This window comes from Adiantum capillus-veneris, chromosome 18 (assembly GCF_014529385.1).
Source record: "Adiantum capillus-veneris isolate H3 chromosome 18, ASM1452938v2, whole genome shotgun sequence".
Classification (NCBI taxonomy): Eukaryota; Viridiplantae; Streptophyta; class Polypodiopsida; order Polypodiales; family Pteridaceae; genus Adiantum; species Adiantum capillus-veneris.
In genome coordinates this window covers 148223941-148250842 of record NC_140948.1, presented here as the reverse complement: position 1 = coordinate 148250842, position 26902 = coordinate 148223941, and the positions used below count along the sequence as shown (strand labels likewise).

The following is a 26902-nucleotide window of genomic DNA, read 5'->3' as shown; positions in this document are numbered from 1 at the left end:
CTATTGGAGTAGTCCTATTACAAGACGGACGGCCAATTGCATTTGAAAGTAAGAAGTGGGATGCAGCTCAACAGAATTATTTTGCTTACGAACGCAAACTCTATGCAATAGTGTCTGCCTTAAAGACATGGCGGCATTATCTATATGTTGCTCAGTTCCAGATTGTGTTTGACCATGAAATAATCAAATGGTTTACACAAAAAACATATTTAAAGGGTCGAAAAGCCAAGTGGGCCAAGATCCTTCAGGAATATGATGCCGAGTTAAGGTATCGCAAAGGCCGATACAATGTAGTGGCAGACGCTCTAAGTCGAATGCCAGAGATCAATTCGCTCTTGTTCACGGAACTTCGTAGTGAATTTTTGGATTCTCTCAAGGGCAAATACGAGCAAGATGAAACATATTCCAAAGTGTAGAGCCATGTTCAAAAAAGGGATCCTTCTCACTCCAATGCAGGTATTGTACAGTTAACCTCCACACCTAGTTCTCCTTTATCAAGTGATGAAATACAGCGATGAAAGCATTTTACCATCGACAAATGGGTACCTACTCCACAAGGGGAGAGTTTGTGTACCGACAAACACAGACATTTGGCGCCAAATTCTTTATGAATGTCATTATATTCCAAGTGCAGGGCACCCGGTGATTAGAAAAACTTATTCTCTCGTACGACGACAGTTTTACTGGCCAGGTCTACATGGCTTTGTGCATTGCCAAAAATGTCAAGTTAACAAAGCAGAGCGCCTGAAAGCACGAGGACTCTTACATCATTTGGAAATTCCCAATGGAAAATGGGACAGTATCTCCATGGATTTCATTGTAGGTTTACCAACCACCATACGAGATCATGAATCAGTCTCGGTGGTCGTAGAAAGGTTGTCTAAACTATGTAAGTTTATTCTGGCCAAATCAACGGTTAAGACACCGGAACTAGAAAGGTTATTTGTGGACAATCTATACAAATTGTATGAGCTGCCAAGTAACATTGTTAGTGACCATGATCCCAAGTTTAACAGCCACTTCTGGAGAGCTGTATTTAAACGATTGGGTACACAACTCAACCTCAGTACAGATGATCATCCAGAAACAGATGGTCGAGTTAACCAGGTGCTAGAGGATATGCTAAGAGCATACGTCAGCAAAAAATAGACAGACTGGGAAGAATACTTACCTATTCTCGAGTTTGCCTACAACAGTTCTAAGCATGTCATAACAGGTTTTAGTCCTTTTATACTCATGTACAGGTTTCAACCTAGGTCACCAGTTAGGGTGGGGTTGGCAACCGAAAAACTCCAACAGGTTAAGGATTTTCTCCAAGACCACATGGATATGCTGAAACTTGCTCGTCAGAATGTCCGGCAAGCACAGGATTGGTATAAGAAATACGCTGATGAGAAACGTCGGCAAATTACCTTCGAAGAAGGGGAGGAAGTATTTTTACATATGCCAGAACATTCAAAAAGTCTTAAAACTAGACTGACACCTAAATTATCTCCTGGATATTGTGGGCCTTTCAAAATACTCAAGCGAGTCGATGATCGTGCCTACAAACTATTACTACCATCACATTCTTGCATTCATCCGGTGTTTCATGTAAGGCGTCTACGATAGCGGTTACATGGGGACGAAAACGTCATTGACCAAAAGGTTTTGGTCGATTACATTGAACCTCCTGCTTTGTGGCATGAACCTGAACGTGTTATGGATTACCATGAGTTGCATACATGACATCATGTACGACAACAAGCCTTAATCAAGTGGAAAGACTGGCCTGAAGAAGGTGCCACTTGGGAAAACATTAGTGTTCTTAAGAAGAAGTTTCCCACTTTTGTTTTCGAGGAAGAAAAATCTTCTTTAAGGGGGGAGTAATGTCAGGACAAGGGTCCTGTACCCTAAGAACTAGGATAGTCATGGACTACAGCCAAGGGTCGGGCTAGGCAGTGTGGACAGGGGATCCGTCTAGGGCAAGGGGCTAGGAGCCCGCCTATATAAAGGGAGGTTACGAGGAGGATCTCAGGTCTAGTTTCCCTAGTTCTTACAGCGTCCCTAGAGATATTTCTTTTATATTCTTAAAGACTTGCACAAGAGTTCTATAAGATCAAAATGCCTTAATTTTGAGAAGTAGAGCAACTAACAGAAAACTTAGGACTAGGTTTCACATGCAACATCATCATTTGGTAGCACAATGACCATGATTTCATTCCATATTTTTTAAAAATATATATATAAAGACAAATAAATAACATTGAGATGGTTACTTAGGTTAATTATCTTATCGAAAAATAATTAATTATTTGACAATAGACAAATTCAGTGATGCAACAAACATATGTCAGTATATATCATCAGTAAGTTTATGTACATGTGTCCAAAATGTGTGGTGATCAATCCTCACATATACAAAAAAAATCTCATCATCACATACGATGTAGTAATGCACACTGAAAAATACATATATAACAATCCCAAATATGCAAAAGAAATCTCTACACAGGATCACTATGTGATCCATCACTACTGAAAGAATCACTATCATCGGTCTCATGATCGCTAGTCCCACCACCACTGGTCCGAACCATGGGACTACGATTGTCCCCATCTCCGCGATCGTCACCATCATGGCCAATGATTGGTCCGTTGCTCCTCTCAGCCTCTCGACGTCGCCCCTCGGCCTCCTGTCGAGCCACCTCTGTCATATCAGCCTCTCCATGCTGCTCGTGTATTAGTTAGTGAAATAAAAAAAGAATATATTACAATTACCATGAAAAAAACTACAAAGAAAAACAAAGATACGTACAAGTGGATCTTGTGTGTCAGTAAGTGTCTGACACAAAGCACGGTAGCCACAGTATGTGGTGTACTCTATCTCTTGTGTCGTCGGTGCACGACCATAGTCTTTCGTCTACAGTAAGACACAACCAAAGACTTATTAATTTTTTCATTCAATAATACTACCTTTAAAAGTTAAAATGTGAATGGTCTATACTCACAAATGTGGCCACAAATCCATCCTGTCCTGTCCGCCCTAGTCTAGATGTGTGACGTAAAGCTACTCTCTTTCTTGCTGCCTCCTAAGCAAATTTGAATAAACAAAATAACATAGATTAGAGAAAAGTTAGAATCAATCTAGGAAAGTTTATATTAATTCTAATATAAATTACCAAAGGAACACACCTTTTTTTGGGGAAAATTAATGCGTAGGCGCCTCTCCTTGCGGAAGAATTGCCATGTCTCCATGCAAATGGTTGCCTTTCTCTTGTTTGACGGCACCATTCAATAGTGCCTGTTTATTTTTTAAATTACAATAAGCGTAAGAATATACCATATAGCTATTAGACTTCAATGTTTTGTTACTTTTATTGAATTTTTTGTTTTGGTCATTTGATAAATGTCTCATGTTTTTATGGTAATTGAAATCCAGATTCGGATCAATTAGAGGGTACACCACCACCTCCTACTAGTGGTAGCCGGGGTGCACAGAGTTTGGATACTGCACATGAACCCGTTTACGATGATTTCTACTATGATGAGCCTATTATATGCTGGTGTGCTCGTTGTTGTGGCACGTATCGCAGGCCATGACGAGAGTGCTTTTCACATCAAATGACTTATGGTACTTTTGAGCAAGCACCACCACCTGAGGAGCGACATCGACCTATGGTATATTTCTGATCTCCCTTTGTTTGATATTGGAGTTTTAAAAATCAAAGATTGATATATATAATGTAGCTAGATTATATATGTAGGTATCTTCACTTGATGACGAGGATGACTTTACTAGTAGTGGTGCACACGTCTCTCGCACACGGCATGGACATGTCATTTGTCAGTTTGCAGCTTGAGGTTTCTCGACATCCTCTACCTCCTCCATTGGAGGTTGAGATGGGTGGAGATCATCCGTTGCCTACTCATTTACATGATCTAGTACAGAGCTACGATTGTAGACGATACGGCAGAGGGTGGCAGGGAGGACCACTTCCTTTAGATGGAGTGGTTTTTGGCTTTTGGAGCAATCGCTACATGATTGCTCCGTCCACCATCAGTGGAGCGGGACGAGGCGTCTTTATTGCAAAGGATTTGCATGTGCCCCCTCACTCAAGGGTCACCCTTATGTCTTTTTTTGGACCTATATATATATGGGGTCCATGGAATTAGCTCACTCGCTACATCCAGAGCATGACTACTTATGGATTATGTCTCAATGCAGCCTCTCTTTCTGCTAGAGGGGCTACACATGCAGAAGGCCAAAGACTCTGTGTTGATGGAAGACCTTACTCTCAAGGAAACATAACAGGTTTAATCAATAGTAGTCGAGGGAGAAGTGCAAGAACCAATTGCACATTTGTGGAGTGTGAGAATAGTCATGAACCAAGACACATGACTAGGGATGTACCAAGATATATAGTTGTCCATGCTATTAAATCATTACATGCTGGTGATGAATTTCTAGTCAATTATGGATGGCATAGACCTCCACGAGAACCCTTAATAGATGAGGGTTAAGAACTCATTGTATACAATTACTAATGTTATTTTGAACTCTTGTACCCTAATTCTACACTTTAATTTGCATTACGTTTTGTACTGTCGCTAATTTATTTTGATATTATTTTTTGTTGTCTCCAAATGTTATTGATATTATGCACATCTCTCTCTCCTTTTATATGTAAGCATGATATTGATACAATCTTCTTTACCTTCAAATATGGAGATTCCAGATTATGACATCGATAGCGTCACAAATCAACATTCACATGACGTATCTCAAATGTCAATAGAGTGCATGAGGATCCTACGCAGGAGTGATCCTAATATGTATGCAATACTAAAGGAACAATATTCTAAGGACTTTAATGGACGTGATAATATCTTTGATAATGACGATGGCATGGCTGATTTTATTGAGGATTGGCATCAAAATGATAGTGCGAGCGATATTCCTAACAATGAGAAGTATCTTCGAGAAGAAGATCTAAAGTATATCTATGAAGGAAGCCAACTGACACGACTAAGTGCAAGCTTAATTAATGGATGGAGTAATGTATCTGTTTCAGCACTATTGAAGTATGTATACATCTAACATATTTGTTTGCTACACTCTAAACATTGGTGCTTGTTATTGATCATATTTTTAATCAACTTGCAGGCTAGTCTCTCAAAATTTCTTGCCGGCAAGCAATTCCCTTCCTGCATCACACGATGAGGTGAAGAAGATGATAAGTAGTCTTGGACTTGACTATTCTTCTATACATGCATGTCCCAACGATTGTATTTTATATAGACATCAATACCAAGACAATGTGACGTGCCCAAAATGTTAAACTCCTTGTATAAAGATGAGAAAGGTAAGGTCCCTAGAAAGGTATTGAGACATTTTCCCTTGGCTCCGCGTATTAAAGTCCCGAATTAACTAAGCTTATGACATGAGGAGCGGAGAACAAGAGCAAAGATGGAGTAATGCGAATTCCGCAGGATAGTCCTGCATTTGAGCATGTTGATTTTCTATGGCCAGATTTCGCAAAAGAATCACGCAATTTAAAGATGGGTGTAGCATTAGATGATGTGAATCCATTTTCTATAAAATCAAGTAAATGGTCTACATGGATGGTGGTAGTTATTAACGATAATCTACCCCCATATCTTAGTATTAATAAAGAGCATTTAATGCTCTCACTCTTAATCCCTAGAAAGTGACAAGTTAAAGACCTGAATGTATATTTGGCTCCTCTCATTGATGATCTTCAAGGTTTGTGGAGAGGGATTGATGACATGGATATGTCAAGAAGCATTGGTGAAAGACAGTTCATTGTTCGTGGGATTTTAGCATGGACTATCCACGACTTTCAAGGATATGGTTTTTGCTCAGGTAAATGATTTAGATATATACATTTTCTCATATGTTTTTTGTATATTTATTGCGCTAATAATCTTTGTTATGTTTTTCATGCAGGAATATGTACCAAGGGTTATAAATCTTCTCGAATGTGTGGTGATTGGTTGAGATCAACTTATAGCAAAAACCTCAACAAAAATATATATCTTCGACATAGATTATTTTTACTTGAAGAGCATCATCTACGAAATAGAAGGTAAGCCATACATTTCAACGGGAAGGTAGAAGAAGGGAAATGTCCAATACCAAACACACCAAAGGATTGGTATCTAAAGTGGAATGTTGGACCCGCTATCGATCCGGAGTCGGAGATCATAAGCGGTGATGATGATGACGATGTGAAGGTGCGAGCCACAGGAAAACGTTCTCTGGCTCAAAGTCCTTCGATATGGTACACTTTGGAATATTGGACGGATTTGAAGATATTTCATCTTCTTGATCCTATGCATATATTTAAGAATGTTGGTCATTCGTTATGGAAACACCTTGTTGGCTTGAAAGACACAGTGGCAACAAGAAATGACTTAAAGGATGGAAACTCAAAGCCTAATCTATGGCCACTTTCTGATGAAATTGGACGTGACACAACCTATGAGCATGCCCCATGGGCACTCAGCGCAGAAGAGGTGCAAACTATCAAAACAAGAGGATTCAACTGATTCGTATGCCTATAGGATATAGAGCATCTTGTTGAAACATGTTCACTTTAGATGACAAGAGCTTGTCTGGTTTAAAAACACATGATTGGCACAAGTTTGTGAAGGTAATTTTTTATTAATCTTTGTAAGTATTTATTTTCTTACATGTTTTGTTGATTGGATTAATCATGTATACAACATGTTCTACCCCTTGTTATTGATGGATGTGCTACCCAATGAGTCTGAGACGTAATATATCGCTTTGGATCGCTTGCAAGGTATTTATCGCTCATTAAATTTTAGTTGATAAGTTCTTAATTCAAATATAACTTTAATATCTTCTTTCTTTTATTGATAGATGGATTACATCTAAAGAAATTGACAAAGGGTTAATTCAACAAAAGAAGTGTGAATGTATAGAGCTTCTTTGTTTAATGGAGAAAGAACTTCCAACCTCCGTTTTTGATATCCAAGTTCATCGGCTAATCCATCTAGTGGACAAGATAGAGCTTGATGGTGTTGTTTCTACTCGATGGATGTTTTGGGCCGAGAGATTTATGGGAGTACTGAAAGGTTATGTATGTCAAAAAGCAAGACCAGAGGGTTCTATGGCGGAAGGATGGATGCTTGAAGAATGCATGTATTACGTATGTGAATATCTTGAGCAAACCAATTTTGAAGCTCCACATGTATGGACAAATGAGTCTTCTTCTACCATGTTAGACGAGGTATTGTCTGGTAAGGGAGTCCCTTTTCGACTTAAGATCCAAGATAATTTGGATATTTCTACTTTCATTGTCTATAATAGCGAATGCATGCAACAATTTGTTGAGGAGTACGAGGAGAAACTTGCGAACCAACGAGTTGGCAGATGTAAAAACAGGAGATCCAGACATCAAACCAACGTAAATAACATCGAAGACGTACCTACTTTCATGGATTGGTTATACACTCGTATGCAACGGGCGGATAGAGATCATGAGACAATCTCAAGGGAACAGAGAGAGTTAATGATTGGATGTGAAAGAAAGGTAACTTTTGGGTTTTGAAAACTTTAAACTAAACAAGGAATATTCCTTTTTTTCTTATATCATTTATATATGGATCTAGGCTCGAATGTATACAAACATGTGGGCTTATGGTCAACATCTTCGAATAAAAGCTATTGACAACTTATGTCTAACTCAAGATTCTTCCGTTGCTGCCTCTTTCAAGCAATTATCACTTGCAAGTTCAAGAGACACAAATCTTGTTGATAGTGAATTGGGTTATGTGGGAACCATAGTCGGCATTTATGAAATATCGTATGGGATCTTCAAACAGGTGAATGAAATCCTTCTTCATACAACAATGACATGTAGATTTCTTGAAGTTATACATTATTCTAAAGTTTTGATTCGTGCATTTCGATAGGTGATTCTTAAGGTGGATTGGTTTCGTGCCGAATATAAAGGCAATAGTGCCACAATGAGAAGAGAACCGTCCAAATTTTGGTCCGTCGACTCCTCAAAGTTAATGCGTGCAACAAGAGAGCCTTACATTCTGCCAACTCATGTTGAGCAAGCGTTCTTTTACAAGAACCCAGATTCTCATCCATGGTGGCAAGTTGTGCATGTCCAACCTAGAGGTCGTCAGTTGTTTGATTGCGTTGACCCTGAGGAAGCAAATCGGGATGAATTGGTAACATCCTCAAATCTAGACACATCCATGTTAGAGACAAATAGAATTTCCCTTGCCGATCATGATGACATTGTAGATGATGAGAACGACAACCATCCATACTCTGCCACTACAGACACCGAAGAGGAAGAAATAGTGGATCTCGAGCACATGGAGGAAATGAACGTCAACACAGATTTAACGGCAGAGGATTTTGAAGAAGTAAACAAAGATAATGAAGATGAGATTTTATTGACAGTTAATCTCAGAGATGACGATCAACTCACAAATCAACCTATATTGGGTAAGATTTAATCTCATAGTAGTTCATTTTATACAGCAGAGTCTACTGTGTTTAACTATGGTCTAGAATGAACTACTGTGAGATTAAAATGATTCTACTGTGGAGTCTGCTGTGTTTTTATACTACTGAATTTGCGTTTTTCTACTGCTTGTATAGCTTTCCTTCTCGAGTGTGGCTTGTATAGCTTCCCTCCGCAAGGGTGATCACCGGAGGTAGAGACCTCTCGTCGGCCAAGGGCCCTCGAGGTCGCGTCTCACGAAGTCGACTCAAGAGGACGAGTGACTGTGGAGGGGTCTCGGAACCCACCTACGCATAGAGACCCGTAACACTCTCCCGCCTACGAGAGAGCTCGATGTCCTCATCGAGTATATTCGATTTGAGCAAAATTGTAGCCTTGTCCCTATTGTCTGCTTTAACCGAGTAGGTTACCCACTCTTTCCAAGCAACCATCCAAGGAACTTTTGTTGTTCCCTGTTTGAGATGACGACCCTATCTGTTCTCTTTGGATTGTCCCAACCATGCATCCTCATCGTACTTTTTACCCATCTCCGAACATTCACAGTGCTTGCAAAGTGGAGGGATCCATCGTGTATCTATGGCTGATGACAACGCCAACTCCTACGCATTCTTCACGCCCTCAGGTATGTCCTGAGTGATTCTCTGCAGCATTTTCTCCCCATTGGAATTCCTCCCTTTTCATTGCCCTTGACTGTAACCTCCATGAAGTGCCAACCATACCAGTAGCATAATCGTCATCACTGTGCCCCCACTACTTACTTGGGAGCCCCACGCCCGTAGGCCTACTAGTAATCTCATCCAAAATTTCCTGGCATACAGCCCGCTGCCCGATGTCGAATAACCCCATTCGGGCGAGTATCGGTTACGGTACAATAGCAAGTGCCTAATCACTCGCACATCACAGATCCCCGAATGAAAGACGGGCTGGTACTCATCGCGCCCTCTTGAAATGCGTAGTCGTGTTGCATTCGTACTCACTGCTTCGCCCGTCTCTTCAAGGATCGCCCGTCTCTTCGAGGGGAAACACATCAGCCATACATAACCTGCCCCAACATGCTGTTCTTCTCGTACTTGCATATCTCACCCTACACCTTAGTTGTTTGCTGGCTCTCCGAAGCAGCCCGATACCTCCTGGTTGTGGTACATCTCCGATTATGTGATCTAGTCCCTGGCTGCTTAGTATGATGACGAGTCCACCTGACTTGCTCCGCATCCTCTTGCAACCTGCCTTGTCGCGCTGGGATCCAATGGCCATCTGTGGCCTGTATTCGTACCATCACTCATCTTGCTACATTTTGTCTATTAGAACCAGCAAAGGGCTCTTACCCTTCGGGCTTATCCGCATCGGCCAAGTATATTCCAACGTGCTGTCAACTCAGCACCTCTGCGCATTCGGGTCATTCCGTAAATAAATGCATCCCCGCATGAATAACCTTCTCCCGGGTCCCATATGCATATGTTCAACTCTAGTAGGTCACTATCCACAACCCCAAGCATTTTTTAACACCCGTCATCGAACCACGCGGTGAACTGTAACCACGCGGGGATTAATCCCACTGGGTTTGCCTCAGCTAGCTTATGGCTCGCCTACACTAGTCTATAAGGCCCCTTGAGGACATTCCCAGTCGGGTCTCCATGACCTCCTTCATGACCCAATGACCTTGCACCACTATCAATTCCTAACCCCAATCACACCTTGCTATACCTCGCACCTCAATGACCACTCGCATCACTATCGCACTCATCACTACCGGCATATCTTTGCTCATTTCTCCCAGTTGCGGGGAATTTGACCACCTTTTCCGAGTAATCCCACAATCATCCTTCCCATGTGTGCTCCAAGCTAGTTGGCTTGTTGCTAACCTTCCTGTTTTCCCGACCGCCATCTGGTCCAAGATATTCGTAGCCATACTATGAACACCATTTGCTGAGGGGTTCGGCCTCATGCACACACCCCAACTCAGCGGTATACCATAGGTTATACGCTGTGAGCGGGATGGAAACAGACACAACGCCTCTATAATGACCCGACATACACTCTTGGGATGATACACACACACATTATGGGGCACCACTCGGCTTACACAACCAGCCTAGCCGAGACAGGAAACACACAGATGTAGTGCGAAGAGAGAGATTTCCCACTTTCCCACTCAATACTCACACATACACACTCACACACACACTCTCAATTCAGATCAAAGGAGGCAAATTGTTGTTGTTTAGACTCAATGAAGCTCAGCCCAACACCAATGGAGAAAATAGTTTACACAGTATTGAGGAAATACACTAGATACAACCACAAAGTTAAGCAGAGGCTTCACTCACCGGAGAAGATTACACAGAAAAAAAATAGAAAATATGTGAGGAATTTGGAAAAATGGACAGCGCCATCGCGTCCGGAACGGCCCAAAACCCAAGTCTACAATGTCAAAGTGCGCAAATCCAACCTCAAATGAGCAGTTTAGGGCCAAAAAATGCTCCGAAAACAGCAAAAACACACTTTCGACTGTTCCTCCTCTCTTCTCCACATTTTTTCTGGTCTTCTCTCAGTTTTTTCAGTTCCCACACTTAGCTTTATTAGTTGGTCACCTGTGGCTTTTTAGATGACCTCAAACGGACCCCGAACATGCCAAAAACTGACCTCGCAGTGCATAGTTGTCACCTTTTTGCATCATCTGCACACCTGGCACTCAGTTTTTATAAATAATGCATCCGGAAACCATGTGAAGTGGCACCAAAAAGTGGTCCTCATGATGACCTTTCTGCATAAGTATCACAAGAAAACACCCTCGTCGTGTCCATACTTCTCCGCGTGCAAGTATTGACCCCGTTCGACCTCTTGACGCCACTCGATGCCATCTGACGCAACTGCTTACCTCATGTCGTCGGCACGCGGATATCTTTCTCGAGAAGTTTTACGCGCTACCAACTCCTCCTTATTGTAGAAAAAACACAGTGGTACTGGTAATAGTGAAAATCAATGCACTATGTACACCCTATCCTACCTGTACACACGTGGGCCCCACGTAACCACCTGGCTCGAAAAAATGGGCAATTCTTTATTTGATGCACCATGCATGTATATGTACATATGCGCAATCTATTGCTCCAAAAAACTCTAGACATAATTTGCCCATCCCCTAGCCTGCTAGATCATTGATGATCAGCAGCAGCAAAGAGAGATATGAGACTCGCTGCATCACAGGTCTCCTCATCCCTCACCAACACTGCTTGATCCGCAGACAGCTCATCTTGCTCCACCATCATCAACCTGGCATAATACAATTTAAGACACAATCCATTTACCCTTGACTTATGTAGAACCCCATCCAGGTTAGCCAACTGATATGTACCATTCGGAAAACACTCCACTACCTTGAAAGGGCCTTTCCACTTAATTTGAAACTTCTTTTGGAAGGTGTTGTCCTGCTTACTGTTGTAGCGCAAAACCAAGTCATGCTTCTTGATACCCTTACTTTTGACCTTTTCATTTATCTTTGCCAAAGCCTGATCCTGCATCTACCCATAATGATCCATTGCGCTCATCCTATCCAACTGGACCTCTTGTAACTGCAAGAGCCTCTCTTTGAATGCATCACTAGGCGGCCCAAGCAACTTCTCTAACATCTTGACCGCAGGAAACTCTACCTCCACAGGCAATAGTGCTTCCTTTCCATACACCAAATGAAATGGAGTAAACCCTATACCTGTCTTCACCGAAGTACGGTAAGCCCATAATGCACTAGGCAATTCCAAATCCCAATTATTTCCTCGGTGCTCTGTCACTTTAGAAAGAACTTGTACCAACTCACCATTGAATCTTTCATTTAAGCAATTACACTGCGGGTAATAAGGAGTGGTATGTTGGTGCCTAATCTTCATCTTTGTGCATAAGAACTCTAGCAGTTTAGCTCAATATACTGGCCCCTTATCTGAAAGTAGCTCTAATGGCACCCCAAACTTGCAACATATTTCATCATACACAAATTTTGCCACATCCTTTGCAGTGATCTGTTTTACTGCTATAGCCTCTGCCCATCTAGAGAGATAGTCCACTCCCGTCAAGATATAACTTTTGCCCTGCTTGTGATAAGTAATGGGCCTATTGCATCAATCCCCCACTTTTCAAACACATCAAACGCCATAATGGTTTTTCGTAGCTGTGGCTTCAACACTCTCTTCCCAAATGCTTGACACCTATTGCAAGACCTACACCAATGGTGAACATCCTTGTGCAAACTAGACCATACATACCCCTCTTGCAAAATCTTATGCAAGGTGATCTTTAGAGCAAAATGGCCACACACATGAGCCTTCATGATTCTCTTCCAACACTCTGTAAATCTCCTCCCGCCAAGGTACACGTCTGAACACGAGATCAGCCCCGTTCATGTATAAGACATCACCAATCAATTTGTACTTGTATGCTCTACGTACAAAGCCATACTTCTTAGACTTCTGAATCTCCTTTGGAATGATTCCTGTTAGCAAAAATTCCTCTTCTTGAGCCAAACTTTCCCGGCCATGATAAAGAGGTAAAGTGGTCCTCAACACAAATAGCTCCCCAATCATGCCTTGAGCTGCTTCATGTGCGTCTCCATTTAGAGCACGTTCAATGTGTCTGATGATCCATGCTTTGAAATTTTTTAACAGGCCTTTAATTCTGAAGCACATTTCCTTCAATGAGGTGTTCTTGCTCTTCCACACACCCAGCACTTGCTTCACCACTAACAAGGCATCACCTTTTATGCTCAACCTTCGAACCCCATGCTTCAAACAAATGTGTAATCCGGCTTCCAGAGTAGCATATTCAGCCTCATTGTTACTATGAGCATCCAATTTGAACCCTCTCTTGCATACTAGCTTCCCCTCTAGGTCATAAAGTGCTATACCCCCTGAAGCTGCATCATGGCTCTTTCTGTATGAACCATCAAAGAACAACACATGTGCATTGCTGATCTGTGGCACTTCTTCAACTAACTTTCTCACCACCTCTTCCTTAAGAATAAGGGGATTCTCCTTGTAGGTCAACAAATCAGCTAGGGTAGCCCTTGTACTATCTTCCACTAGAAAAGAGAACTCAAACTCCTGTAGCTCAATTACCCATTTCTTCACCACATTTGACATGTTAGTACCATTAATTAGCTGTGGCAAAAAGGCATAACTCGTCAATAAAACAAAAGGCCGTGGTAGAAAGTAATGACGAAATCGTCGACAAGCAAATATTACACTGGCCATCACTAGCTCTACTTCCGAGAACTTTCTCTCTGCTACCAACTTCACTCGGCTTGCACAATACATTGGCCTCATATAATGGCTGCCCTTCCCCTTTTTCAATAGCATGGCTCCAATGGAATCATCCCCTACTGAGGGATTTACATAAAAAAATTTCTCCCAATCAGGAGCCTGCATGGCTCACAACCCCCCTAACACCTCTTGAAACACTTCTTCACACTTGTCATTCCATTGCAATGGATCATGCTTTGCCACTTGTTGTAATGGATAAAGAATCTGAGAAGACAATGGAATAAACCTTGCCATGTACTTCACTTTGTGTATAAAGGTTGCCAATTGCTTAGTACTCGTAGGTGACGGAAGAAGAATAATAGACTTAACCTTGTCTGGATCAGCCTCAATGCCATTGTCTGACACCATGTGGCCCAATAACTTCACCCTTGGTTGTGCTAGATGAAATTTCTTTGGATTTAGTTGTCCTCCACATTCATCATATCGAGCCAATACCATCTGCAGCTTCTCATGGTGTTCAGCCCTACTACTATAAACACAGAAGTCATCCATAAAAGCTTTAACACAACTATCAATGAATGGTTCCAACACCCAAATTGCTCTCTCTTGATAGAAGGAAGGTCCATTTGACAACCCAAATGGCAATACTGTGTAGCAATAGCAGCCCCATGGCGTAATAAAAGTGGTCTTTGTGCGGTCTTTAAGAGCAATCTTCAATTGAAAATAGCCTGAAAAACCATCACACACAGTGTACCTCTCATAACCTGCCACTGAATCCAAGATCTGATCAATGAATGGAAGAGGATATAGGTTCTTCTTAGTGGCTGCGTTTAAGGGTTTAAAATCTACACAAATTATCCACTTCCCATCCTTCTTTGGACTAACTACAACTGGACTCACCCATTCTGTGGTCTCCACAAGGACTATGAACCCTGCCTTCAACAACTTGTCCACCTCTTCTCGCAAGGCTTCCATTTGCTCTTGACCCATCCTTCTTATCCTTTGCCGCACTGGCTTAGCACCTTCTTTCAGCTCTATATGCATCTCTTTGCCCTTGAACCCTCTGATCTCTTCATATGAAGTAATGAACAAATCAGGAAAACTAGCCAACATGTGCAAATATATATCCTTCTCCATAGCTGAGAGGTCTCCACTGATCATTTGTGTCATCAATTCCTGCTTCTTTGACAACTCAACCTTGGTTTGCATCAGCCCTTCAATCACTTCATAAGGCCCTTCACTTTCATCTTCAACCTCATTCGCAAATGCAACTAAACCAAACTCTTGGATTTCTTTGTCCATCAAAAGAAATGCAACATCAACATCCTCATCACTGTTGGTAGTGCTATCACTGTCCTCATCTGTCACTGTGGAAGAGTCTTCATCACTAGACTCATTCTCATCTTCATAAAGCTCGTCTAATCGTTTCCTTGTGTCCATATTATAAAGCTTCTTGGTACCTGTCTTTCCATAGAGGCTAATCATACCATGTCACCAATCTTGAATAGCTCCCACTGCACGTAACCATGGTCTACCCAGTATAATAGGATATGCTCCCAACCCTGCTGGCATCACATGAAAATCAACCATTGACTTTGCATCATATGCCTCCACTTCTAAGCTCTTTACAACACCCAAGCATTTTACTTTTTGATGGTTTGCCAATCTGATCCGGAAACCTGACACCCCAGACACTGTAAGACCCATCTTCTCAACGCATGAGTGTGTAATGACACATATTTGGGCTCCACCATCCACATAACCTTGTCCTAAATTTTTCCTTTTATGCCACACATCTACTATTGGGCAAATGTCTGGTAGCTCATCCATTGCCAATACCTTTACTGAACCTCTCTCTGGCTCTTTCTCCATTGTATTAACCATCCTCTTCCACTGTCGCTTTAGCTTAGGCACCATCTCTATAAGAAGCCCAAAAGTAACATCTGCCTTCCTGCTCGTCATATCCTCCTTCAAGTCATAGCTTAATTACCCATCCCCTAGTGAAAAATTTGAAACATGAAACTTTCGACAAGCTCTCCTTTTCCTCTTGGCCTTGACATCCTCGCCTCCAAGGCTCTTTCCTTTCTTCTTACTAGGACCGGGGGCACTTCTTCCTTCCTTATCCTCTGTGGTCCTCTTCCCAATAGGCATCACTAATGTATCCTCTAGCTTTGATGCCTTCTCCAAGGTGACTACACTTAGCACTTTTGTCGTTCCCTTTTCCTCCTGGGTCAGTCCACTGGTTCCTTCGTCTCCCTTAATTTCGATGCCATAATCATTTGACCTAGTTAGCACCTATCTTGGCAATGGATACATGTCTCCCCCCATCCTTGGTGGCTTATCACATTGCGGGCTGATGTGACCCAACTCTCCACAATTGTAACATGTGGGCGTCTGCCTGCAAAACCTACCATTGCTTTTTCCAACACCATTTCTAGGCCTTTCTTCACCTCCTGGCTGATTTGCAAACCTTCCTTGACCTCGATTATTTCCCACTTGACCTAGCATGTTTAGGCTGAGATTCTTCATCAAATCTACCACTTGCCTCATGTCTTGCCTTACCCCATCATCTTGCACCGATGTAGTGACCACTGCTGGCATAACCTGAGTAGTAACAGGAACCACTGGTTCATGATGAACCCGTGACATGCGACCTTGTAAAGAGTCCATAGGCTGAAATTCAGACCTCATGGGAAAAGACTCCACCCCTAACTAGCTCATTTTCCTCAGCTTCCACTCTTTGTTCCTTGCTACCTCTAGTGCATCTTCATATGTCCTAGGCTTCTTTAGCTCCACTCTCCAACTTATATTGTCCCAAAGACCAGCCAAGAACCTGTCCTTCTTCATCATGTCAGGCGGGGGTACCTATGGTGCTAAGGCCTTGCACATCCGCTCCCATGCCAATGACAACTTACGTATATACGCATCTACTGGCTCACCTTCCTTTTGCACCAAACCTTGTACTTCTTGCCACACTTTGTCAGGATCTTCTATCTTCACAAACTCCACTTCGAACCCATGCCTTAGATTGTCCCAACTCAATCTTACAGGTGGATCCGCTGCACGCAACTCCTCTTCAAATGTTTTGGACCAGACTCGTGCATCACTCTTCAAACAAATTTGGAGAAGACGTAACATCTGTGCAGGGTCATGAATCTGGTTGCTAATGTAGGCAACCTCCATCTTTTCCAAAAAATCTTCTACATCTTCATCACTTCTTCCATGAAACTCCAGATAAGAGAAAGCCATGGCTACCCAAGTTACAATGCTTTGAGAACCCCTTTGAACACACGTGCAAGAACCCAAAACTTTTGACTACCCAATCCCTAGAAACTTCAATGGAGCTCAACTTTAGATAAGGACAAACACATGCACATCAAATGAGTTTTCATAGTTGATCATCGGAATTACAACAAGCAAAGGACATTCCAAGATCTCTCATAATCTTCTTGACCCGAACATAAAGACTATGCGCTGTTGGAAAAAAATCTTCCTGGACACATGAACATTTATCTGGATTCTTTGAGTTAAATTAAATGGAGTGAATTGAGGGCCATTTTGATCATCCATTAAAGCCAACCATGAAGATTCCAAGAAGGCACACCTGACTTATCTTCTGATTTTGCCAAAATTTCAGCAGCATAACAACATAAATGGCTCAAAAGACCAAAAAACCAGCCATCACAACTCGGAAAAATTTTGGCAGAGTTTCCCCAGAAGTAGAGTAGTAGGAACCCAAAATATAGACTCTATATGTATGCATAAACTGTCAACAATAGAGTCCGAGCATCAAGTAGGACTCACTAGTACATAGCCTATGGCGAGGTCACAAAAAGGGTGCTCCAGCTACCTGTATCACCGAAAGGATCTCCACATTTGAGAATCCCCCAGCTCAAGAAAACCTCACGCTATCGACCATCACACGAAGGCTAATGCAAATCGCGCATGGTCAAGTCTTTGAAATGACTATCTTCGAGACCAAGTCTCAGAAATGGCTGGGACTGCCAAATACAACCAAGTATGGCTCCACAAATGTGTACAATGGCAGTTTCCACAAGGAACGTACAATCCAGCAAACAATGCGCTCAAATAGGCGCCAAGTGATGCATACCCACAACAACTGCAAGTGACATCACTGCTAGTATATCACTGTACTCTAGCTACCTGTACATGTGTGAATCACCTTTACCTGTACCTGTCCCTATAACCTGTAACCTGTAGCCCCGAATCTCGAAGCTTGAAGCTCGAAGCAGAAGGTACTCAAAGAAGATCCTCTGTGGGGGCCCCAAAAGAATGTGAGCGGGATGGAAACACACACAACGCTTCTATAATGACATGGAACACACTCTTGGGATGATACACACACACATTATGGGGCACCACTCGGCTTACACAACCAGCCTGGCCGAGACAAGAAACACACAGACGAAGTGAGAAGAGAGAGATTTCCCACTTGCCCACTCAATACTCATACATACACACTCACACACACACTCTCAATTCAGCACAAAGGAGGAAAATTTTTGTTTTTTAGACTCAATGAAGATCAGCCCAACACCAATGGGGCAAACAGTTTACACAGTATTGAGGAAATACACCAGATACAACCACAAAGTTAAGCAGAGGCTTCACTCATCAGAGAAGATTACACAGAAGAACAATAGAAAATCTATGAGGAATTTGGAAAAGTGGACAGTGCCATCGCGTTCGGAACCGCCTAAAACCTTAGTATACAATGTCAAAGTGCTCAAATCCGACCTCGGATGAGCAGTTTAGGGCCAAAAAATGCTCCAAAAACAGCAAAAACACACTTCCGGCTGTTCCTCCTCTCTTCTCCAAATTTTTTCTGGTCTTCTCTCAGTTTTTTCAGTTTCCACACTTAGCTTTATTAGTTGGGCACCCGTGGCCTTTTAGATGACCTGAAACGGACCCCGAACAGGCCAAAAACTGACCTTGCAATGCATAGTTGTCACCTTTTTGCATCATCCGCACACCTGGCACTCAGTTTTTCTAAATAATGCATCCCGCGACCACGTGAAGTGACCCCAAAAAGTGGTCCTCATGATGACCTTTCTGCATAAGTATCACAAGAAAACACCCAAGTCGTGTCCATACTTCTCCGCGTGCAAGTATTGACCCCGTTCGACCTCCTGACGCCACTCGATGTTATCTGACGCACCTGCTTACCTCATGTCGTCAGCGCGTGGATAGATTTCTCGAGAAGTTTTACGCGCTACCAACTCCTCCTTATTGTAGAAAAAACACAGTGGTACTGGTAATAGTGAAAATCGATGCACTATGTACACCCTGTCCTACCTGTACACATGTGGGCCCCATGTAACCACATGGCTCTGAAAAATGGGCAATTCTTTATTTGATGCACCATGCATGTATATGTACGTATGTGAAATCTCTTGCTCCAAAAAACTCCTAACAACGCATATCAGCAGACCCTTCCTGGCCCACATCCTTTATCTTCACTTCACAATCAAGTATCACGACCACAGTGCCACATTCCAGGTTTGCGACATCTGCTCTCAATTCTTCACATACGAATGGCTTATCGCCACGGATTTCCACAATCCCCTTCTCGGGCAATTCGAAGGTAGCCGCTTGTAGGTCGCTGCGTGTCGCATGCTCTAGCTCTCCCCTCTTGTGTGGGGGATAGGATTCCACAGGGTTCACCTGGTGCTCCTCCTCAATTTCTTCAATGATACAATACGTACCATTTAAGTATGGCTCGCAAGCCAACAACTCCCCATCCAACAGGATATGACTAGCACTACTTCCGGTTTCATGCAATAGTTTTTCCTCATAACGGGCATCAACATAGCCGGGAAACATCGCATCCAATTTCTTTGTCAACTCTTCCTCACTCATGCATTGTTCTCCTTCGTCCACACACGGGACATCCATACATTCTTCTCCTTCGTCCATACACGGGGCATCCGTCTCCTTCTCTTCTTTTGCTTGTTTTTCCTCTTCACTCAGCTTGGCATGCATCATTGAAACCTTTTCAAAAAACTAGGTCATCACTTGCTCTTGCCGACGGAGCTCGGCATCCATAAGCATTTTCTTTCTCTCGAGCTCTTCTCTCGTTCTTCTACTTTCCAGTCGCATCGCCTCTACATCCTTGTAGTAACTCTTAGTCGTCCTCAAGAGTGTCTGAGTCGAGGTCTACATAGCCTTTTGCACCTCATCCCAGTCATATCCTGGTTTTCCTTCGCTCCATCCAGCAAAGTGTTCCCTCACGCGTCGTATCGCTCTTTCAAAGCATAAGAGGGCAACCTCCACGTTGAACCATGCCTTTAGTAAGGCCATATCCAAAAGCTTGAAAAAATAGATTGGCCCTTAAAACAGTAGAATCAATGATGCCACTTCTCTTATGAAATTGAAGCTATGAAGTCACTTAGTGTACATGCATATACATCGGCAGCAGAAGCTTAGCAACCTAGCGTTTTTGGAGACCCATCACCTAGCGTTTTTGACAGTTTTCAGCATGACGGCTTTCAGCTATGAAAGACCAGCAGATTGAGCCCCTGAAGAGTAGCACATTCAGCCCCAAGAAACCTCATTTTTCAGCCCTAAACCTGCAGAATTTCAATGTCAAAGACCTACAGAACAATCCCAGAATCACCATTTTTGGACATAGTCGCAGATTTCAGCCCATAGCCTTTTTGGACAGTAGATACGAGATTGCAGATTTCAGCCCTTAGGACGGTGTCGTCATCCCCTTTGTCATTGCCGACATAGCCTAGACTTGCATCAGTTCCATGCATTCAGCTTGATCCAGTTGGTGCTCTCCTACGCGATTGCAGCTAGGAAGTTACACCTGCCTCCAATGGGTTACTAGCATGGGAGCTTTTGATGGACCAGAAAAACCAAGACGATCATGTTCTGACGGAGGTCGTGATGCCTTGTTTATCAGGCATATGTATATTGGGATGAATTATGAACCATTGGGCCCTCAAGCACATTCCAGTTATCATGATGTCCTCTCATGACTCCATGAATTCCATTTTCAAATGCAATTGTCAAAGGGATTTGTGGAATTTCTTGTGAAACAAGTGAGGAAAAATGAATTGAAGAAGCACTTGCAGCATCTTTGGAGGAGGTGCCATAGTTCAAGGACCTGAGCATTGGGAAGATAAAGATTTTGATCTAAGAGGAGTGGCTGCTGCAACGAATGCACCTTTTCTAGACCTTGTGCCATCAACAGACGAAAATTCTAGGATAGCTGGAAGTGTTGAGGATGCTCATTTGGCTAGACACCATGTACATTTGATTTGTCTCATATGGTCCCAAGCAGCGAGCATGATAGAAGAGAGGAAAAATCATGCACCCCAACAGTGCACGGTGCACCCTTGCGAGAGTTGCCTACAGCCTACCTCTACTATACGCTACACCTACTCAGAGAGCAGCTCCGATCGATTTCCACCTTGACAAATTGAGAAGAGAGAGAGAGAGAGAGAGAGAGAGAGAGAGAGAGAGAGCGAGAGAGAGAGAGAGAGAGAGAGAGAGAGAGAGAGAGAGAGAGAGAGAGAGACATAGATGTTAAAAATATTTCTTTCTTTCTACTTACCGTGCTGCATCGCGTCGATGACCCATGAGTTTGCACATTTGCTTGACCATCCACTTGTAACTCCATCCTGTCCCATACTCCTTCTCTAGTGTGTTGATAACATATTTCTTGTCATCCTCATGCTTATCACTACAATGCAAATAAAGTCGATTAGTAATTCAACTAACAAACTAAAATTTATATTTTTTATGTTAATTCATACTTACTCCCATTGTATATGAACCTGCTTTAGATAAGAGGAGCAGAGGTCTCCCATCCGACGTTTGAGGGCAATGCCGGCTCTGAGCTAGAGGATAGCCCTGTCAGGCAAGATGTTGCACGTGAAACCCAAGCTGCCAATGCACGTGCGCATTGGTGGAGGTGGAGGCACTGATGGGGGAGATGGCGGCTGAGGCGGTGTCTCACGAGTCGATCGGCCTGGTGGCGTGCTACTCTACCGATGATGCCTACATGCAATATAAACATACGGCAGATTAGATGAGAGTTCTTAAAAACTACTTGATATTTAATCCATAATCACCATAATAGATATACCTCTGAGACTGACGGCCGCTAGCCTGTGAATCAGGTGTCAATTGAGTACTAGGAGGTACATTAGGAGTAAGCCACTGACTCTCATGATGTGATGTACCTGGAATAGGAGTCCTAAGCAAACAAAGACATCAAGGGAATACATATATTAAGATTTTTATATTAAAAAAAGAATGACATTACTACTTTATCAATCGAGAAGATTACCGATGTGCTATCGTCTGATTTGCATGAGAGGAAGTCTCCACTCCTGTGTGTGGCTGGGAGGATGTACCCTCTCTAGGATGTACGGGCAAACTGAATCGCCTAAGAAACTCAATGGAGTAGTCTAAAGTGGCATCATCCATCTCCATATAATCTGACATAGCCTCTCCTGATAGTCCAGTGGTACGTAGCAAAGTCTTCATGAACGTCAAATTCACTCTATGACCCTGGTCACTCATCGTATCTGTATATTTAAAACAAACCATATGTCAGACTAACACAAACATCGTATCTGCATGTAACATCAATGCAAGTAAAAATATTAATAGATGAAGAATCTACAGATGAGGTCGAAGCAGCCATGAATGGAGTGGACTACAACAAAATAGATCAAACAAAAATGCTACAGATGCTCCAAAAGGTTATGAATCAAATGTAAGATCAGGTAGCAAAACTAAAAGAGAAACATGCTCAGTAACAAATTCAGTGCAAGAGTAAGCTACATGAGAGATTTGATGGTTTGTGGTTGAATGCAGGACGAGCTTATAACCATATGGCAGATGTGGACAAAATGAAGCATACCTGGATGTATTCCTGAAAAGGACTCAATCTGAGCTATATGTTGTTGTTGGAAGCACTTCCGCTTTCGCTTTTGCTACCTACTCTCACATGGTATCAGACGATGAGGTTCTTCTCCTAAGGAGAGGATTCTATGTTGATTGCTTCCGTAACGAAAAACTCCCTCAAAAATGAGATCGCTCTCCCTTGGTGGCTGTGTTTTCTACAAATAGCAGCGTTTTCACCTCTTAGGCTGCGTTTTCTGTGCTATGGAGCCAGATCAGCCATCGCTACTCCCTTCTCTCTCAGCCTTGAAGGGATTACCCTAGCCATCGCTACTCCCTTCTCTCTCACCCCTAAAGGGATTACCACAGATCAACCATTGATGAAGCACTTGCAGCAGTGTTTTCAGCATTAGACACAGTAGCAGATCAAGCCCTTGAAGCATATGCAGAGAACCCCCATTCTCAGCCATAAAAACGCAGCCAAAACAGTCATTTTCCGCCACCCAAAACAGCCCAAAGATTTGCAAAATTTTAGCAGTTAGAAGACCACAGATTTTAGCCCTAAAGTCGTCATCACCATCACCGTCGTCGTCATCGACAGGTCCCAGGTTGCATCAGTCCATTGCATACGCATTGTACCACTTTGTGCAATCAAAAAGTAGACCACTCTCGCCGACGAGAGTGGGACCTTCGGAGGAGGGTTTTACAACGTCTTTGGTGTCGTATCTCTCTTCTCTCTATCTCTCAGTCTCATTCACTTGCACGCACAGTGTCCATTCACTTTGTTTGTGATCATAGCATTTTCTCATAAAGAATGGAAGACTCTACCTTCCATAAAAACAAAAGGAATCTTGAGCACATTTCGGAGCACTCATCTTGAGCAAAGCGCAAACAATCATTCCACTGCACCTAACAAGAGCTTTATGTCCGAGATGTCTCTTGAAATGCAGCAACTACAAGATATGCCCAACGTAGGCAGGGCCAAGGAGCTCTGGTCGTTTTTCACTCGACGAAGCGAGGATATCTCTCTAGACGCAGTCACATATGAGCAACAGCAATTAGAGGCCATCGAGCAGATTGACTCGAGCTTTTAGGACATGTGACTAGGCCGTCTCCCTCAATGTCTCACCTACAACTGCCAGCTTATGATAGCCTACACTCTTGCTCTCTTCTAGATGCAATCACATATGCTCTAGAATGTTTGCAGTTGATGCAGATAGAGGGCATCTCTCGAAATGCGATGTTATCTCAAGGAGTGCATTGATTGCAGTACTTTCAGTTCAGGAAGGGAGAGATTTGTTTTCAACAGATGCAGAGAGAGGGCATCTCTCTTCAATAACAGATCTTGAGTTTAACTCTCATTGGATAGTCTTTGAGGTCTCTTGGGATAGTTTCCTACGACGTTAAAATCCTCTTCTTCTTTTTCTTCTTCTCTAAATGCAATCAAGTACACTTGCACCTTGAAGGCATATGGTATTTCACAAGATGCTGATATGGAGAAAAGAATTCATTTTGATATTGTTAGTTAGTGGTTGTGCTTGGCACTACCTTGGTCGACATGTATGCCTAATGTGGTGCAGTCCATAGATCACGAAAAGTATACTTAAAGTAAGAGGTCAAGACAAGGGTTCAAGAGACTTCGCCTACAGGCTCGTTCTACTCTTTTCGCCCACTAAGAGTTGGGAAGGATTGCTGGGGTGGGTTGACAGATGACACATGGGCTTGCAGTGGAGGCAGCGTGGATTGTGGTCTGAGGTCAAGACAAGGGTTCAAGAGCCTTTTCCTATAGGCTCGTTCTACTCGTTTCGCCCACCACTAAGAGCAGGGAAGGCTCAATGGGGTGGGTTGACGGACGGCACGTGGGCTTGCAGTGGAGGTAGGGTGGATTGTGGGCTGAGGCCAATGCAGAGGAATGCCTTGGGTGGGGGCACTTGGCTGTAGAATCCTCTTCGACTACCCTGGCTCTTCTTTTTTTGACAGCAGGAGTTGGCTTGCACTCCTTTCTCCTTCGGAGATCAACATGTAAGCCTCGGTTCCTGGCATTCTGTTGGGTTTGGAAAGGGGTGTGGCTCGAGTGGCAGGGGAGCCCCATTCGAGTGGCACTCTCAGATCCATGTTGTGGTTTGAAGATGGGATTGGCTCCTTAGCATCCAAGAGGTTCTTCTAGCGGCTCAGATTGAGAGGGTTTGTGCGTGCAGCGGTGCATTTCAAATCAGTGCATTTCAAAAGACGACATCCTAGACAGAAAGCTCATCAAGCACTTTTTCCGCTTTATTAAGTGCACCACATTTGGCATACATGTCGACCAAGGCAGTGCCAAGCACAACATTTTCTTTCAACAACCACTCACTAACAACATCATCATAATTAACTTCTTTTGCCCATATCAGCATCTTGTGCACTACCACATTCCCTCAAGGTGCCATTGTACATGATTGCATTTGAAGAGAATAAAAAAAAACTTTCTCTCTGCATCTGCTTAAAAAAACTCTCTCTCTCTCTCTCTCTCTCTCTCTCTCTCTCTCTTCCTGACCTAACCTTGTAGCAATCAATGCACTGCTTGAAATAACATTACATCTAGAGAGAGACCCTCACTTCGCATTAGCTGAAAATAGGCTAGAGAATATGTGATTGTGTCTAGAGAGACACCCTCACTTCATCCACTAAAAAACGACCAGATCTCCTTGGTCGTGCCCAAGTTGGGCATATCCCCCAATCAGTGCATCTCAAGAAATGACATTTCAGACAGAAAGCTCCTCAAGCACTTCGTGTGCTTCATGAAGTGCACTAAATATGGCATACATGTCGACCAAGGCAGTGGCAAGCACGATGTCCCATTGCATTGAAAACAGCCTAGAGATCTTGAGCCCTGTCCAAGTTAGGCATATCCCGCAATCAGGGGACATCCGCGACAAGAAGCTCTTAAAGTACTTTTTGTGATCGATGAAGTGCACCACATTAGGCATAAATATTGATCAAGGTAGTTCCAAGCACAACCATTGACTAACAATATCAAGTGAATTCTTTTGTCCATATCAGCATCTTGTGCAGTACCACATGCCTTCAAGGTTGACTCTGTAGATGAGCTCGCCGATGAGTTTCAACTCTTTGTCAGCCAAATGAGAGGCTGCAAGCTCTCACTGACTCCCTCACTAGGAACCAACGCCTAATTCTCATGGACTGCCACCATGTCCTTGATGATGGTCGGACTCTCGCCCAAAAATACGTACTGAGATCTCTCTCTCTCTCTCTCTCTCTCTCTCTCTCACACACACACACACACACACACACAGGCACAAGCACTCTACTATCACATGAGAGGCTACCAAATGAGAGGCTGCATCACACTTGGCCATGGTAGCCATGGCACTAGCAAATGAGGAGGCGATGAAAAGCAAGAAACACTCGTGCAACTCATGCAAAGAAAACACATCATCTAGATCTTCTATCTTCACCCCTTCTCCTTCAAAGCTCACTACCAGACTTGATGGTGGTGAAGATGATGATGGCTCTTGCATGTGCTTGCGTTGTTGACGTTGTTTCTCGATGCCTGCAACTCCATCTTCGACTGGTGCTTCTCGTTTCACTCTCTTCTTCTCTTTGTCTCCACCTCTTTCTCTAGCATTGGAGACACGACATTGACTAAATAGTTCAGCAATGCGCGCACCCCACGCATCTTCAATGCCGCTTGATCATATGCCAAAGCCGCCTCCTCAGTCGTGTCAAAGGTCCCTAGCCAAACACGGGCCCCTTGCCTTGCAAAGTCTCAGCTCTCGGCCGCATATTTGCCCCACGGCCGATGCCATACTCCTCGGTAATGCTTCTTGTTGGAGCTCTTGGAAAGCCTACGGGTGTTAATAATGAGCTTGAAGGGGCAGAGCACAATGTAGAGGCAGCACCATTTTTCATGCCTTTCTTTGGAGGAGTTGTATTTTGCGGTGTTGATGATCTGGGTGCAAGGTGACTCTTCGTAGATGCATCTTCGCATTTTGGGGTGCGCGGAACCCAGCCTGTCTTGTTGACAGCTTCTTTAAGAATGCCATACACCATCATGTCATCTGAGTCATTTTCATTCAATGGAAAGCTTGTGCCCAAGCATGATCTCAAGCAAGTTGGGGTGACTTGAACAATCTGTACGAGCAAACGAGAGTGGGTTGAGGGGCCGGACTCGGCGACACCCATTTGAAGAATGTTTCTTATGCACTACTATCCCTTCATTTGCATCACAATCTCGCGCAATGTACGACATAAACCTCGTCT

General features: G+C 43.1%; 2 protein-coding genes and 3 pseudogenes across 2 annotated transcripts; 2 read left to right on the top strand and 3 right to left on the bottom strand.

The window, feature by feature from the left end:
- Positions 1-2486: 2486 nt before the first annotated feature.
- On the bottom strand, positions 2487-22318 carry LOC147436614 (uncharacterized; annotated as a pseudogene).
- Positions 6591-7944, top strand: LOC147436617 (uncharacterized). The gene is given in 4 exon segments (XM_086488854.1): positions 6591-6649; positions 6723-6804; positions 6936-7398; positions 7721-7944. Coding segments are annotated over 4 exon segments (828 nt in total).
- LOC147436616 (uncharacterized) lies at positions 7999-8505 on the top strand. The gene has a single exon (XM_086488238.1). The coding sequence runs from the start codon at positions 7999-8001 to the stop codon at positions 8503-8505; it is 507 nt and encodes a 168-aa protein (XP_086344364.1).
- On the bottom strand, positions 9191-10009 carry LOC147436615 (uncharacterized; annotated as a pseudogene).
- Positions 22319-22331: 13 nt separating the features above from the next.
- On the bottom strand, positions 22332-26891 carry LOC147436613 (uncharacterized; annotated as a pseudogene).
- Between the last annotated feature and the right edge of the window lie 11 nt (positions 26892-26902).

What these genes read in the sequence shown, in the direction of transcription:
- LOC147436616 (XM_086488238.1), top strand. Translation starts at nt 7,999, where the DNA reads ATGAGAAGAGAACCGTCCAAATTTTGGTCCGTCGACTCCTCAAAGTTA.